Consider the following 14,048-nt stretch of genomic DNA (forward strand, 5'->3'; position numbering starts at 1 on the left):
CACACCAGATTACTCAGTATTCCAAAATCCTCATACTCGAAACGCTCCCAGGTTCCTTCCAATCTTGGAATGGGGCCACCAAGAAAAAAGTCCACAAAAACGCTTCTTTGGACCTCACAAAGATGGCTACCCGAGAGCTCCATTACGTCCTACGTCATCACGTGCTGGGATGAGGGTGGGGTCCAGAGGAAGGCGGGGCGGGGAGGGGCGGGACCAAGCAGGTGAGGCGGGGCTCGGAGGGATCAGGGCGGAGCGGGGCCGGTGAGGGGTCGCAGGCGCTTCTGCTATTCGGCCGGTGCGCGCGGCGAAGGAGGCGGCGCCCGCCCGGAGAGTCCGCTCGACGTCTGGCGGGGACAGCGTGCCCGGGACGAGCCGGCTCGGACACGGCGCCCCGCGACCGCACACAAGCCAGTGGCAGCGAGGACCGGCGACCCGCGCCCGAGCTCCGCGGGCCCCGGGATCGCGCAGCCCCGGCGCCTCCCTCACCCCAGGGGCCGCGGCCGCGGTGGCGCTGACGGTCACGGGGCGCGGCGCCACCTTGCGCGACCCCGGCCGGGACCCGAGCAGGCGGACGCGCGGGCTCCTCCCCCGGCCCCGGCGGGGCCCGCACCTGCGCCTCCTCGCGCGGCCGCTGCGCTCCGCCCCGCGCCGGCCCGGCGGCTCTCACCTGCGCGCGGGGACGCGGGACGCGGCGGGGCGGCACCATGAACAGCGGCGGCGCCAACATCACCTACGCCAGCCGCAAGCGGCGGAAGCCGGTGCAGAAAACGTGAGTGTCCGCCGCGCACCCGCCCCTGCCCGCCCCTGCGCGCCCCGCACCGGGCTTCGCCGCGCGGGGCGCTTCCCGTGCGGGGCTGCGTGCCCCGCCAGAGGCCCCCGGCCGTGGCAGCTCACTCTGCGCTTCTTGGGTCCGCGTCTGCGGACTTCCCTGACCCGCCTGCCCTGTGGTGCTGGTAGATTAGTACTCTGAGCCTGGCGCAAATCCCTTTCCTCTCCGTGTGGCCGGGTCAGGTGAGGGGACGGGCTTCGCGCTCCGCTGAGGCGGGAGCTCGCCGGGCCCAGGCTGCCGTCCCCGGGCAGGGCCGAGCCCTCGAGGTCCCGGCTCCCTCCTCGCCGCGTCGGCCTCTCTGTTTCTTGCACTTCAGCCCTCCGCAGTCGATTTGCAGCGCCCGGCGCGCCCCTGCCCGGGAGCTGTCACCTCGGGGCGCAGACGGGACGGGAACAGGCGGAGCGCAGTGGCGGCTTGGTGTCCCCCGCGCCTTTTGAGGACGCTTTCTTCTTCTCCTTTTTGGGGGTGGTTTTAAAGTCTGTAAAATAAAAGATTTAGAACTGCATTTATTGAGAGAGGTTTCATTCTTAGTATCTACCTGTAATCCCCACCCCACCCCCACACACTTCAAAATTAGGTCAAGTCTAATAGTGATTACAAATTTGGATTTGCTTCGGTCGTCTGTCTGTGTGAGTTGGAAAGTACGTTAGAATATTTTTTCCCCAAGGGGGAAAAGCCGACACATCTCCTCTTGTGAGTTGACTGTATTGATTGATTATTCTTGATCATTAAGTTCTTTTTACCTCAGCAGTATTTTTCAGATTTTTATAAATAACTTTAAGAACACAGAAATGGTTATTTATAGGAACTCAGAAGTGGGCATTTTGCTTAAACTTTAACCGTCACTATCTGAAACCAGAGAAAGAACAGTTTAAGACTTGTACAGCATTTGAAACTGGTTTTTTCATTGTTCGGAAATTTGTTTCCTTTAAGAATTTCCCTTATCATTATTCTTCAGATTTAGACTTTTAAATGAGCACTAACGGAAGATACGAATACACTGGCCGAAATTTGGAAGTTTTATGGTGTAGTGTTTCAGACAGGAATATTGCTGAGTCAGTATTCTCCTGTCAATTCTGAGGCAGGTTTACAATGCTATTTTTTTTTCTTTTTGGTAGAATGGTTTCTTCTATTAAAAGGTGTATCTAATTTAATTTTTCCTTTGATAATTAAAACGGGAGGCACCCCAAATGCCTGTTCCATGTATTTATTGATACAGCTGTCTACTTCGATATATAATATGGGTATCATGGGTTTATGTACATAAGTCTGAAAATTTGAAGCGTTGGTGGGTTTTTCAGATGTTGAGTTTTAGTCAACATGCCCTTGAAAGGGGATGTGCATTGTTTTATAAACAAAATTAAATGTCTTAATTGTAAAGTGTAACAGTTTTGCCTTCTGGTTAATGTTTTATGAAAGCTCTTTTTGCATTTTTGTTTTGTGTAAGAGGTTCCTTTTATATTTTAATGTACTCCCTTAGGCTTTAATAGAGTGTATGTTCCTCACTGCCCTGCACTTCAATCACTGAGGACATTTATCAGCTCCTTATTGACTACCAGCAGTTGCTTCTAATTAAACGAATGCCTTAAATGTCACCAACTTGATGCAAGAAAAGCCTAGTGCTGGCATTTACATTAACAAGTGAAAGTGTTTACGTGAGCCATTTTTACCTGAAACACACAGTTAATCAAAGTTAATCACACTGCAAGAATGCTGCCATTATATTTAATTATATGTCTAATATGCATTTTTTAAATTAAACTGCTAGTAGGTGGCTGACGAGGTCTAAAACAAACACTGGGAAAAACTACATCTTCTTTGAGCTGAAAATGTTACCCCAGTCTATTTAACTTTGACCCTATTAAGTGAGAGCCATTTTTATTCTATGTGTAGAGAAAATGTTTTGTAGCATAGTTGTAGAACTGGTTAAAAATAAGGTGGCTATTTATATATACAATTCCGTAAATTCTTAGAGTGAAGTTGGTGACATAATTTTCACCTGAAGCTCTTCTAGTCAGTCTTCAATTGAGTTTATGAAACAAAGTAAACTCCCTCTAGTGGCTAGTCTCACATTGCAAATTGTAAGAGGAAGTACTTACATTGAGAATTGTTAAATTTAATCTCACTAAAATATTTAGCGGACTAAAAAAAGTTTCATTTCTCCTTAAAGTAATCAAAATTAGCAAATTAAAAGATTTTAAGCAATGTTACATCTGACCTATTTTTTTCCTTCCAGAAGAAATTGAAAAAAAAAGCTAGAATATGTTTTAATTCTTAGAATGTAGTTCCATGCTAGGTAAACCTACTCAGAAAGAAAACAGATATTTTTATTTAAAACCTGTTCTTGTTTTATTCTTTTTGGAAATGAAAACATCTCTGTGTATTTTATTATTTCATCTCATGTAGAATGTTTAAAACTGCACTGTGGAATTAGTGTGTTTTTCTCTAGTGATGATAACTTTGAGTATATTTTTAAAGTTTAAAGTTTTGTTAAAGAAGAAGTTACAATGATATTTCAATTTCCAGTATTTCTAGAACATTAGTTCTGAACATTGTATAAATGACATCTGCATCTAAAAATGATACCAGCATTAGTGGCGACAGGCTAGCCGTTAGGAGTCTTCAGGACTGGAAGAAACTTCTAGCATCAGGTGATCCTCAGTTTCAGTGTGAAAGCTTGTACTTTATTGACTCACCAGTAATATTAACATACAGTGAAACTTGAGTATTTTCTTGCTAAATTGTGTTTTATTTGAACAGAATAAACTTCATTCATATAGTATACACAGGAAATTTTATTACCTCTATGATACACATTAAATGGTTTATTTAAAGTAGATAATAAATGCCATTTTCTGAATAGTTCCTGAAATAAAATAGTACAATCTTTTCTGTTACATAGTTACTTCTCTATTTTCCTCTAAGATAGTTTTGTTCAGAGAGCTTACACATTTTGGCTATGGATGTTCTTGCACGTTGGAAATATGAAAAGAAATAAGTGACAATGTATAGTTATAGGTAACATTAAGTGACAAAAAGAAGAAACGGTTTGCTGTAAGTTGAGAGCCCTCTAAAATAAAAGATACATAGTTTGCTTATGGTTGTAGATCTGGTCAAGTTTCTTGACATACAAATAAAGCAGGACAGTCTGTTACAGCACTGCCACTACCACAACTAAAACTTGCAGAAAAATGATTTTATAAAGTGTAAAAGCTGCTAAAGATGTAATTAAGATTGAAGCATGTGTTGCATTTTAAATACCTGTAGCTTGTGTTAGCCAGAACAATCAGTTCTCCTGTGAAACAGTAAGAGGCAGTATATGTATGAATATGTTCTCAGCGGGACATTTCTCTGGTTAGTGCTACATGCTTGTTCATGCATTTGTTAAGACAGTTACTTAGAAATACAGAGCACGGGCATCTTTAACAACAGTACAGTGCTTCTCTACTGGCCTATTTCTCTCAAATTATTTTTTTGCATAGTGGTTCGATTTAACTTCTGTCTATTGCCCACATTCTGATATAAACGTGGAGCACAGTGCTCTACATGCCCCCGTTTTTTCACTTTTTCAGTAGTTCTAAGAAAACAATATTGTTTTATAGGCAGCAACCTGAGGTTTAGATCCAAAATTGATGAGGCAGCAAATGAATTCCTGAATTTGAATATTAGATCCTCGGCCTTTTAGCTCCAAGGTTTATGTGTTTACCAACTTCATGGTTGTACGTGAACAGGTTCAGTGAACCTTATGGTACACCAGTATTAAGGGTTTCCTGGACTTTGCCGTTTATGGCCGAAAATAAATTACTATTTCCCATGTTCATCTTACTCTTGTATTCATGTCTTTCCCCTAAAAGTCTTTTCCTCTGTCGTACTGACTTGCTGCCTACCTTCCGCTTTAAAATACTGTGGTAATATCTGCATGGGGATTTATTCCATAGTTGATTTTGCTCTTTTCTTTAAGGGAAAATTCCATTATTTCCAGCCTTTTGGTATTTTGCAAAATGCCCTTGATATATGTAAAGTGTGTATATTATTAGTTATTTCCTTAGGAAAAATTTCTGTAACTGGGATTTTGGGATAGTGATATATACACTTAAGGTTGAGTCAGATTTACTGTTGATAGTGTCAAATTACAATATAAGAAATTTACTAATTGCATTGCCATTGGCACTTGTAGATATGCCTATATCCTCCCATTCCTGCTTTAAAATGTTAACAATTTTATAAGTTAAAAGGGTGAAGAATGCAACTGAATTTGGATTGTGGTTGTGTGTGATAGTAGGAATACGTAGGTTTACAGATTTTCTACTTGAAGTGTCCTTTGTATATTGATTTACTTTGCTTTATATTTGTAGCCAGGTTTTAACTTTATCCTTTAGTTTTTTTTACTGAATATTATTTCAAATGAATTACTATAAAATAATTATATGCATATTTAATAATAGTTAATAGGCCTATAGTACCCTCTTAAATTTAGGTTTTTGGTGGCTTATTGTGATACTTGAGAATTTTAGCAGTCTTTCATCTTTCCTTAATATTTTTTCACTTTTCTTTATCTTCACAATTTCAAATTAAATACACTTTTAGGGCTGGGATTTAGCTTAGTGGCATAAGTGCCTGCCTGACAAGCATGAGGTCATGAGCTCAATGCCTGGTACCAAAAAAGAAAAAAAAAATAAATACATTTTTGATATTTCATGATTTTTGACGATATAAATATTATTTACTGCCAAACAAAGTGCTATGCTATGTTTCCATTTTCCTTCTGGTTCTGGTACCATTGACCTCTGTTTCTTTTCTGCCTATTTTCAAGCTTCACATTTACTTACATTTGGGTTTCGCTGTTTCTTTGGTTGATTGGAAAGAGAGTTTATGTTTCTTTTTGTTTTCATTATTTCAGCATGATTTTCTGGAAGAGCAGGGTCACTCTACAGCTCTCTGTAGGATCTTCTCCTGAAACTGGACCTTCTCCTGAGACCTGATTTACATCCCCACATCTCTATAAACTCTCTTGAGCATCACCTTTATAACACCTATGCTGTTGAGCAATACATTATGCTTGATTTACTGTTTATAGAGTATATTTGCTTCTACTAGGAAAAGTAAGCACCACAGATGAGGACTAGCATTTGTCTTTGTAACTATTGGGCCTTTTGCATGCTGTGCACATCGCAGATGTTTGAAACTAGCTTAACAATTGACCACTTCACATTTTTCCAAATGTGTTTTAATGCTTCTGATATAGTGGGTTTACTTAGATGGGATTCAGGGATAACTCTTAAAAGTGTGTATGTATATGTGTAGGATAGGAAAGGAAGAACATTCATGATAACTTTTTCAGGATTGTGGAAAAAATAGTGATTTCTAAAGCATATTTTATTTTCCTGGTTTTTACTATTAATATATTATGTTGGAAATTATGCTGTATATACCTTATTATTCCTCAAATTTAACAAGCAGCGAGGAAAGAATCCAACACAATTGGAGATTAGCCAAAAGAGAGTGGCTGGAGAAGTTTTACTCATTCAAAGTGACTTCTAGCCAAAATTTTCAGAAATTTTTATAGTTTTTTTTTTGCTTTATCTAAGAATATTAAAGTATTCATGTGTTCAGTCTGATGTTAAAATTTGACTTTACTTGTACTAAATACATCAGTTCTGTAGTGAACACCTAGTTTATGATTGCATATATTAAATCTTCTCATTCAGAAATAAGTATGCACTAAAGCTGAGGGCAGGAAGTGGAGTTTGTTGGGGGCAGCTTATTAGCTTCTGTAAGTACTATTATGCTTCATACTTTCTGCCTGGTAGATGGAGAGTAGTAGTGCAGTAGATGTTAAGGAGGATCCACGTTCTAAAAACCATGAATGAGGACATTCAGGTACAGCAACTACAAATAAAGATAAGCGAGTGATTGGTAGATGGACTGAAGCAGTGGGGTTGGGTTAAATTGGCAGAGGAAATGCTGTTAGAGCAAGCTCGGTACTCTGGAGAAGTGATCACTTGTTCGGAAATGTCATTTTAGTTTCATAGGATTACTGAAACTATTTTCATGTGTCACTTTTTATAATAATTACTGTGTAATGCACTTACAGTTACATTCACCTGTGATTAAACTGGATTGTTATATTTTTTTCATTTTGCTTCAGAAAGGGGGCACAGATGATGAGCCTGATAGACATTTTAGATTGGAGCATAAGAAGGCTTTAACAGTAGCATCAGACTGGCGTTGGACATGTCCTTGGGCCTGTTACCATCAGTCGTTACAATGTACAGCGCTTCAAGAACAGAAATGTGGCTTGCAGGCAGCTAGGGCCTTGATTTCACAACAGTTCTGACTTACGGGTTGGGACAAGATTTTTGAGGTTAAGGTTTAAAAAAAGAGTGAGTTGTTTCTTTGCCTCATTAACATCTTACAGTCTATTTTGGGAGATTTCTGAACTCCAGAGCTGCCAAATCCAATCTTATGGGGATGTTAATTTATAACTAAAATGTAGCCTTTTATTTACATAATGGTTTTCAGTGTATTTTGTCACAAAGGTAATATAAAAGTAAAAATGCTGGCATAATATAAGTGCAGTTGGTATAAAGTTATTCTTTTTATGTGGTTATCTGTGCCTCTTTCATATGTACAGGTATGTATGAAAAGTTTTCCCAAAATAATTCCATAAAACCAGTGACAAAGTGGACCAAATACATTATTCTAGATTTCACAGTCTGAAACTGTCAAAGCTTTAGTGCTACTGGAACACACGGAGGTGAAATGCTGTCAAGAGGTTCTCAGCCTTGGCCTGGCTCATAATTCCTTATAATTTCTTAATTTCCTGAAGAAAGTACATTTGACTTTTTCCGTGACCGCTGAATAATCTACCTTGGTTCTGTTCTTGTGTGTCTTCATTACTCCTCTTTACTCATCTGCCTGCACCTCAGATCTGTACCTAGGTTTGGGTCATTCAAGCCACTTTGCTGTTGTTTGATGTGCCTCATTAGGAAATGTAGTTATTTTTCTAAGGTAGAGACCTCAAAATCATTTGCAGCCTTTCCCCACTCAGCATTTTCTCTACTTCCAGTACCAAGGCCACTTAGTTCAGCAAACATCTGAGTCACGTTTAAATCTTTCCTCAAGCCACTCTTTCATTGCTGTCCTTACCACTACTGCCTTTAGTCAGGCTCTAATTGTTTATTTCTTCTTTCAACACTTGTGGCTGGCAAACATTTGAGAGTCTAGCTGTATCAAGCACTCTGCTGGGCACTGAGAATAGCAGATGCCTATACTTACTGTAATAAGAGTGACAGGCAAGCGTATGCGATTAGAGTACTTAATACTTTTAAAAATATTATGCTAAATATTAAATAAGATGCATGGTGATCTGTTAAAGAAGTATAGACAGTTCTGCATTGTGTGAAGACAGCCTGAAAGTATCACGCAGGGCTGACTATCACAGAGATGTGAGAATATCACGTAGGGCTGAGTAGGACAGAGCAGCACAGCCGGGAGGCAGCAGCACCTAGAGAGAAGTACCTGGAAGTGCTGTTACTTCTCGTGTTGTGTCACTGTGTCTTACTTCAGTGTTTCTATTACCATCTTCTCCCCAGTGTTTCATCATCATTTTATTGGACAGCTACGAAGAGTGTGCAAGACTAGGTTGTACATACCTAGTTCCACTTTATGTGTAGTTATTTGTGCAAAAAATTCCTTAGGTGGGAATGATTGGGCTGTGGGAATGTGGGCTGATTGTACAAGGCGTTTGTGTATAACATACAGAAGACTTGTGGACCAGAATAGCTAATCCGTTGGGAGGTAGGACAGGACCATGAAAGTTGTGAGCAGAGACTAGAAGAAGGGCGTACATGTTGACGACTATAGAAATTCCTTAGCTAAGGTATAATGGAGAAGAAGGTTTTTTAGCTAGAAGAAACGAAGCCAGAGGGTTGAGTGGAGGCCAGAAAAACCATGAAGAGTTTTGGGTATTAAACTGGGAGATGTGGACACTTCAAAGCTACTGAAAGGTTTGATTAAAGTTATGCTATAGGTTTATGTTTCAGAAGGAAATTCCTGGTGATAGAAGCTTAACCTTAGCAAGTCCTTCTCTGTGTCCCATAACCAGTCAACTTGGTGAAACATGGGAAGCATCCAGCACACCTCACAGCTTAGGATGACTCCCAGATACCAATGTCCAGTTTTCTACTGTGACTTTGAGAAAGTCAGAGTTCCTTCCATTTTGAACTGTTGATTATCCCCACGTGACACCCGTTCATTGTGTACCTGTCTGTGCTGAAACGTCACACCAGACACTTTTCCTGGCTGTTAGACCCAGAATCCCCATCATTCCTTAGCTCCTTGCTTTCTTTTTCTGAACACTCACCAGCTGGAAAAACGAAGTTTATCATCTATCCTCCCACTGGGAGGGAAGCGCCATGAGAACAGAAGCTTTTGTATGTTTTGCTTACTAAGTATTCTGCACCTGGCAGATCGTCACAGGTGCGGAGTGTTTGTTGAAAGACAAACTTCTTGCCCCTCCTCTCTCTTTCAGCCTGGGCATCACTGTGCAGTGAGGGGGCCTCTCATAGTTCAGTCCACCCTAGTTTGCTTCCCCACAAAATCCTATCTTCTGAGATCCCTCTCAGATGTTCCTTTTTCTGTAAAGTCACCTGTCATGCAGTTACTTCTGCTCAGCACCCACAGTGCTGATTGGGTGTGCTAGCAGGGTGTTTTCCTGGGCTGTGTAGGATATGATAGGTATAAATAAGTATTTTGTAGCAACTTAGTGATTAACAAGTAAAGAGTTACACAGAAAGATAGCAATTAGGTGTGACTTAAACTTGATTATAAATGCAGGAAGAGGTAGGTAGGGAAACAGTTAACAATTTTTTGTTTAATATGCAATTACACAAATAGTATGGAGAAAGTACTGACTTACCTATGTACCACTTTACCAGCTTGTTACCCTTTTTAAATAGAAAAAGTATGAACTGTAAGAAAAAATTCCAGAAATAGTTAAATCCTGAAGAAATCACTTGCTTAGGGACACTGTAAAAAGCACAATAAAATTCCATATATACTTTATTTTCTTACACGAACTATTTTTTCTCTACAGATGTCATTGAAAATATAAATTAACTAGAAGCAGAGCAAATTACTAGCATTTTTACCTAAGCTAATTTCTACTTTGTATTACAAAATTCCATGGGGCTTATCAGAAAAGTCTTTGTGGTAAGAATACACTGGAAAGGTGTAGAGTCATATTCTTAAAACTTTTTTTTTTGTTTTTCTCTGTGTCTTGACAAGGGCTTGTGATGATTTGTGAGTTCGCTGTAAGTGATTGATTTCTGCAGTTAAATCTCGGTGAAGGCCCTTGTATGAAGTTTTCCAATTTCTCATTTCTGAATTCATGTTGTCTCCCTTCCATAAGTCTCTTCTCTCAGGTGAATGTTACGGGGTTTTATCAGACTTTCTTATTCAACATTCTGACACAAACAATGAAAGCTAGGAATTAAGTAGAATGCACCCAGTCAAGAAAGCAAAAGTTACCATTAATTGGAGTTAACCTCTGATATCTGTTATTTAACAAATATCAACAAAATTGAATCTGCACTTGTTTCAATGTTTGAGGACCATATCAGATAACGAGGGGGACCTTTATAAGGTGATGAGAGGCCTCTAAGAAGTCTTTGCTAGTGAGATGAAAGTGGAAACTAGAAATAATGAAGATAAGCTTTATTGATGGTGTTTCTATTTATTTGCAACAAAAATGTTGAGATGCTTCTCGTGGAAGACAGCAGAGGTGGCCTACTTTTCACATACTTTGATGCAGATTTATTTTCCTTCATCTCGTAATGGCTATTTTTGAGGGAGAAAAAATTCTAGTAGACTTGTTAATTGCAAATTACTCTATGTGCATGAAATATAAGTAAGCGATTTCCCAACATATATTTAGGATTTTTCTATGATAAGTTCATAAATTTTTTAAATAAAACATTAGGAAAAATTTTACCCCTCCTCTTGTTTTACTTAGTTAAGATACGAAAGGAAGATTTATGCAAGACTTACGCAAACTTAAAGTAAGTTTTTAAAGTTTGTTATATTCCAAAAATATTTAGGGAGATGTTATAGTACAGTAGATATCTTTGCTTTATGTTTTTAAAGAATTTTTATGATCTTTTGTTTGTTTTTCAGAGTAAAGCCAATCCCAGCTGAAGGAATCAAGTCAAATCCTTCCAAGCGACATAGAGATCGACTTAATACTGAGTTGGACCGTTTGGCCAGTCTGCTGCCTTTTCCACAAGATGTTATTAACAAGCTGGACAAACTTTCAGTTCTTAGGCTCAGTGTCAGTTACCTGAGAGCCAAAAGCTTCTTTGACGGTATGACATTGGGTTTGATTTTTCTACAATAACTTACAAAATACTTACATTAAAGATGGTTGTTTCTGTGTTGTAGAACTATAAAAATCAGCCACAGGTGAGAAAAAATTTATTTGTTGCTATATAGAAAAATTTAGGAAGCAAAATCTAATTTGATTACTGCTAAAATAATTTTCTGGTTCTAGTCATCAAAGAGTTTACAGTTATGTATCGTTCTTTGATAATCACCTATTTAGAAATTATGCTTCAGCTACGTATGCTCATTTCTAGTTCCCATTTCTACCTTCTAGATAATGTGTGTGAGCACACATGTACATACAGACATGCACACATGAATATGGGTATATTATATAATAATGGGTATATTATACAATACGCGTGTACATACATATCTAACTTGAAGTCTGTTATTCAGTGCCTCAGATAAGGGAGATTCCAGCTCTACCTTCTGAAGAATGTAACAGCGTAACAAAGGTTATCATAGAATTCTTGTTAAAAAGTGTTTTCTCAGCTCCTCATTATCACACGAGCTTTTCTTTTCTTTTTTTTTTTTTTTTAACCCCTGTACTGGGAATTGAACTCAGGACCTCATGCTTGCCAGCCAGGTACAGTACTACTGAGCTAAATCCCCAGCTCTTAGCACTTCATTAATGTTAGTTTACTTTTTATTGTGGCCCAGGGTATTTGACAGTAGGATCTTATTATCAACAATAGGATCTTACTCATTTATCGTTTATGTTATTTTTAACTTTAAAATCTTTACATTACTGGTTCCGAGTTGTTCCAGACTGATTGCAGGTGGGTGTGAGACTACCTGGAAAACATGTTTCAATGCACATTCTAGGGCATGCCTCTTACGTGCTCACTCAGTAGGCTTTTTGTAAAAATACAGAAATTAGAATTTAAACAGGTGTGTTAGAGTCTTCATGGTTGGTTGTGCTTTTAACTAGTTTTAAAAAATTATTTGCTTCACCTTTGAAAGAAAAAACCCAAACATAACAAAACTTTAGAAAGATGATAAATGTGTTTACTTAGGTTTTAGTGCCATGCATATGTCCTGTGCACTACCCGGGTTATACTATAGAGGAAGGAATATAGAGTTAGAGGGAAGGTGAAGGGGTACAAATTAGTTAAAACTAAAAAAGATGCCAGCATCTCATCTAGAGTATCACAGGTCTGGAATGACAGCACAGTATTCAGAGCACACAGAGAAGAAAAGTTGGGGGTAACCCTTGGGAACTGAAAGATGCTGTATGCGAAGTGGGAGACTTGGAACTTGCTGCAGTGTTTAGGGTTTTCCTGACACTTCGACTCCCTGTCCCACTGCTAGGGAAGCTGTAGAGCGAAGTAAAGGGAAGCTCACCATGAATAACAGGATGCAAACAGGGGGTGTGTAAATTCCTGCGGAAAGAATAATATAAACGAATAATCATACAATCTTTTCAGAAAGGAAACTCAAGTTTTACTAAAACAATAGATATTTTTCCAAGAAAATACATCTATTTATTGCAAGTTTAAATAATCCAACTTGGATGGATCTTCTTAAACTTTGGAGACATGAGTATGTTGCTATTACTATCTAAAAAGCAATGTCTACATTTTAAGAACAACATTAATATTTATCTGTTTCTAATTAACTGAAACATTCTAAAACATAAATTTTAAGTACTTCAGCAGGACTTCAGGCACTTTTCGGGTGTGGTAAAGTTAGAACTAGTGTGATAGGATCTGAGTACTGCGGTCAGTTATCACACTCTCCTGAGATGGAAGGTATGTTACAAAATTTAAATCATTCAATGACTGTGAACCCCGGTAGTTTATTTATAGGGACTAGGATTTGGGCAATTACAACCTAATCTTTGAAATTGGTTGATGTTGTTGTCTTTTAACAGTTGTCAAACAGTAAACACTGAACTTATTGACCAATTTAATCAGGCTGGTATTATTTTATTAGTAATAATTTCAACATATATTAATACTTTTAGTTACATTTCTTTATTACTTTTTGAAATGTTCATGTGCATGTAAATGTTGTATTTTTTAATAGCAGTCCAAAAATGAAACTTGGGGGGAAATGAGAATTGCGAATGACTGTCTTTCTCTTTAAAAGACATAAATATCTCATGAAGAGAAAAAGGTAGAAAAATATTTCTGCCACAGTAGTGGGTAAGAGATCATGTAGCATTCATTAATTCCATAAAATATTTATTGTATTGCACCATTAAAAATGGAGCATTATAGTCACAAGGAATGCTTAGTATCCTCCATTTTGTTTTGAGTTACAGGCTGTTTGTGACAGCTTCATAATTGAGATGTATAATTTTGTGGGAAAAAAAGACTTAGAAATAGACAAATACAAAGGTGATTTTTGTGTAGATTGTTATTAACCTATACAAAACTAAATTTCTAAATCTAGATTATTAATTTCAGAAATTCAGAGGTAGAGAAACATCTGAGTCCTTGATTCACAGAATGTGCTTAAAATTTTCCCATTTTACAAACCTCAAAATTATTTACATTAGAATATTTGAAATTCATGAACTCTAAAATACTGTGGGAAAGCAATATAATTATTAGATGTGATAATCTAACACTTTTTAACCTCGTTGTTTGTCATGCATCTTTAATAACTTTTATTTTAAATTAAAAATTATAATTGTTCTTTCCTAAGTCGTCTTTTGAAGGTGCTTTGTTTCCTAGTTTATTTGGTTTTAAAGAGTCAGATGCTGTGGTTATTCATCCTCTGCTTGAGCATTTGTGTACATTTCAGTCTTGTTGTGGTAACCCTTGAAAGCAAAACATTTTTCTTGGAAATATTACATATATATATATATATATATATATATATATATACA

The 14,048-nt window shown here is 38.4% G+C and overlaps 1 protein-coding gene across 1 annotated transcript in view; it reads left to right on the forward strand.

Moving 5' to 3' along the window:
- Nucleotides 1–694: 694 nt before the first annotated feature.
- Ahr (aryl hydrocarbon receptor) overlaps nt 695–14,048 on the forward strand; it is a gene marked incomplete at its 3' end in the record, with an annotated part of 40,963 nt that continues 27,609 nt past the window's right edge. The window contains 2 exon segments of the mRNA NM_001173054.1: nt 695–769; nt 11,006–11,193. Of these exon segments, the coding sequence (NP_001166525.1) occupies nt 705–769; nt 11,006–11,193 (253 nt within the window). The 5' untranslated portion in view covers nt 695–704.

This window comes from Cavia porcellus, unplaced genomic scaffold, assembly GCF_034190915.1.
Source record: "Cavia porcellus strain 051 isolate PalLab524CR breed Dunkin Hartley unplaced genomic scaffold, mCavPor4.1 scaffold_2, whole genome shotgun sequence".
NCBI classification, from domain to species: domain Eukaryota; kingdom Metazoa; phylum Chordata; class Mammalia; order Rodentia; family Caviidae; genus Cavia; species Cavia porcellus.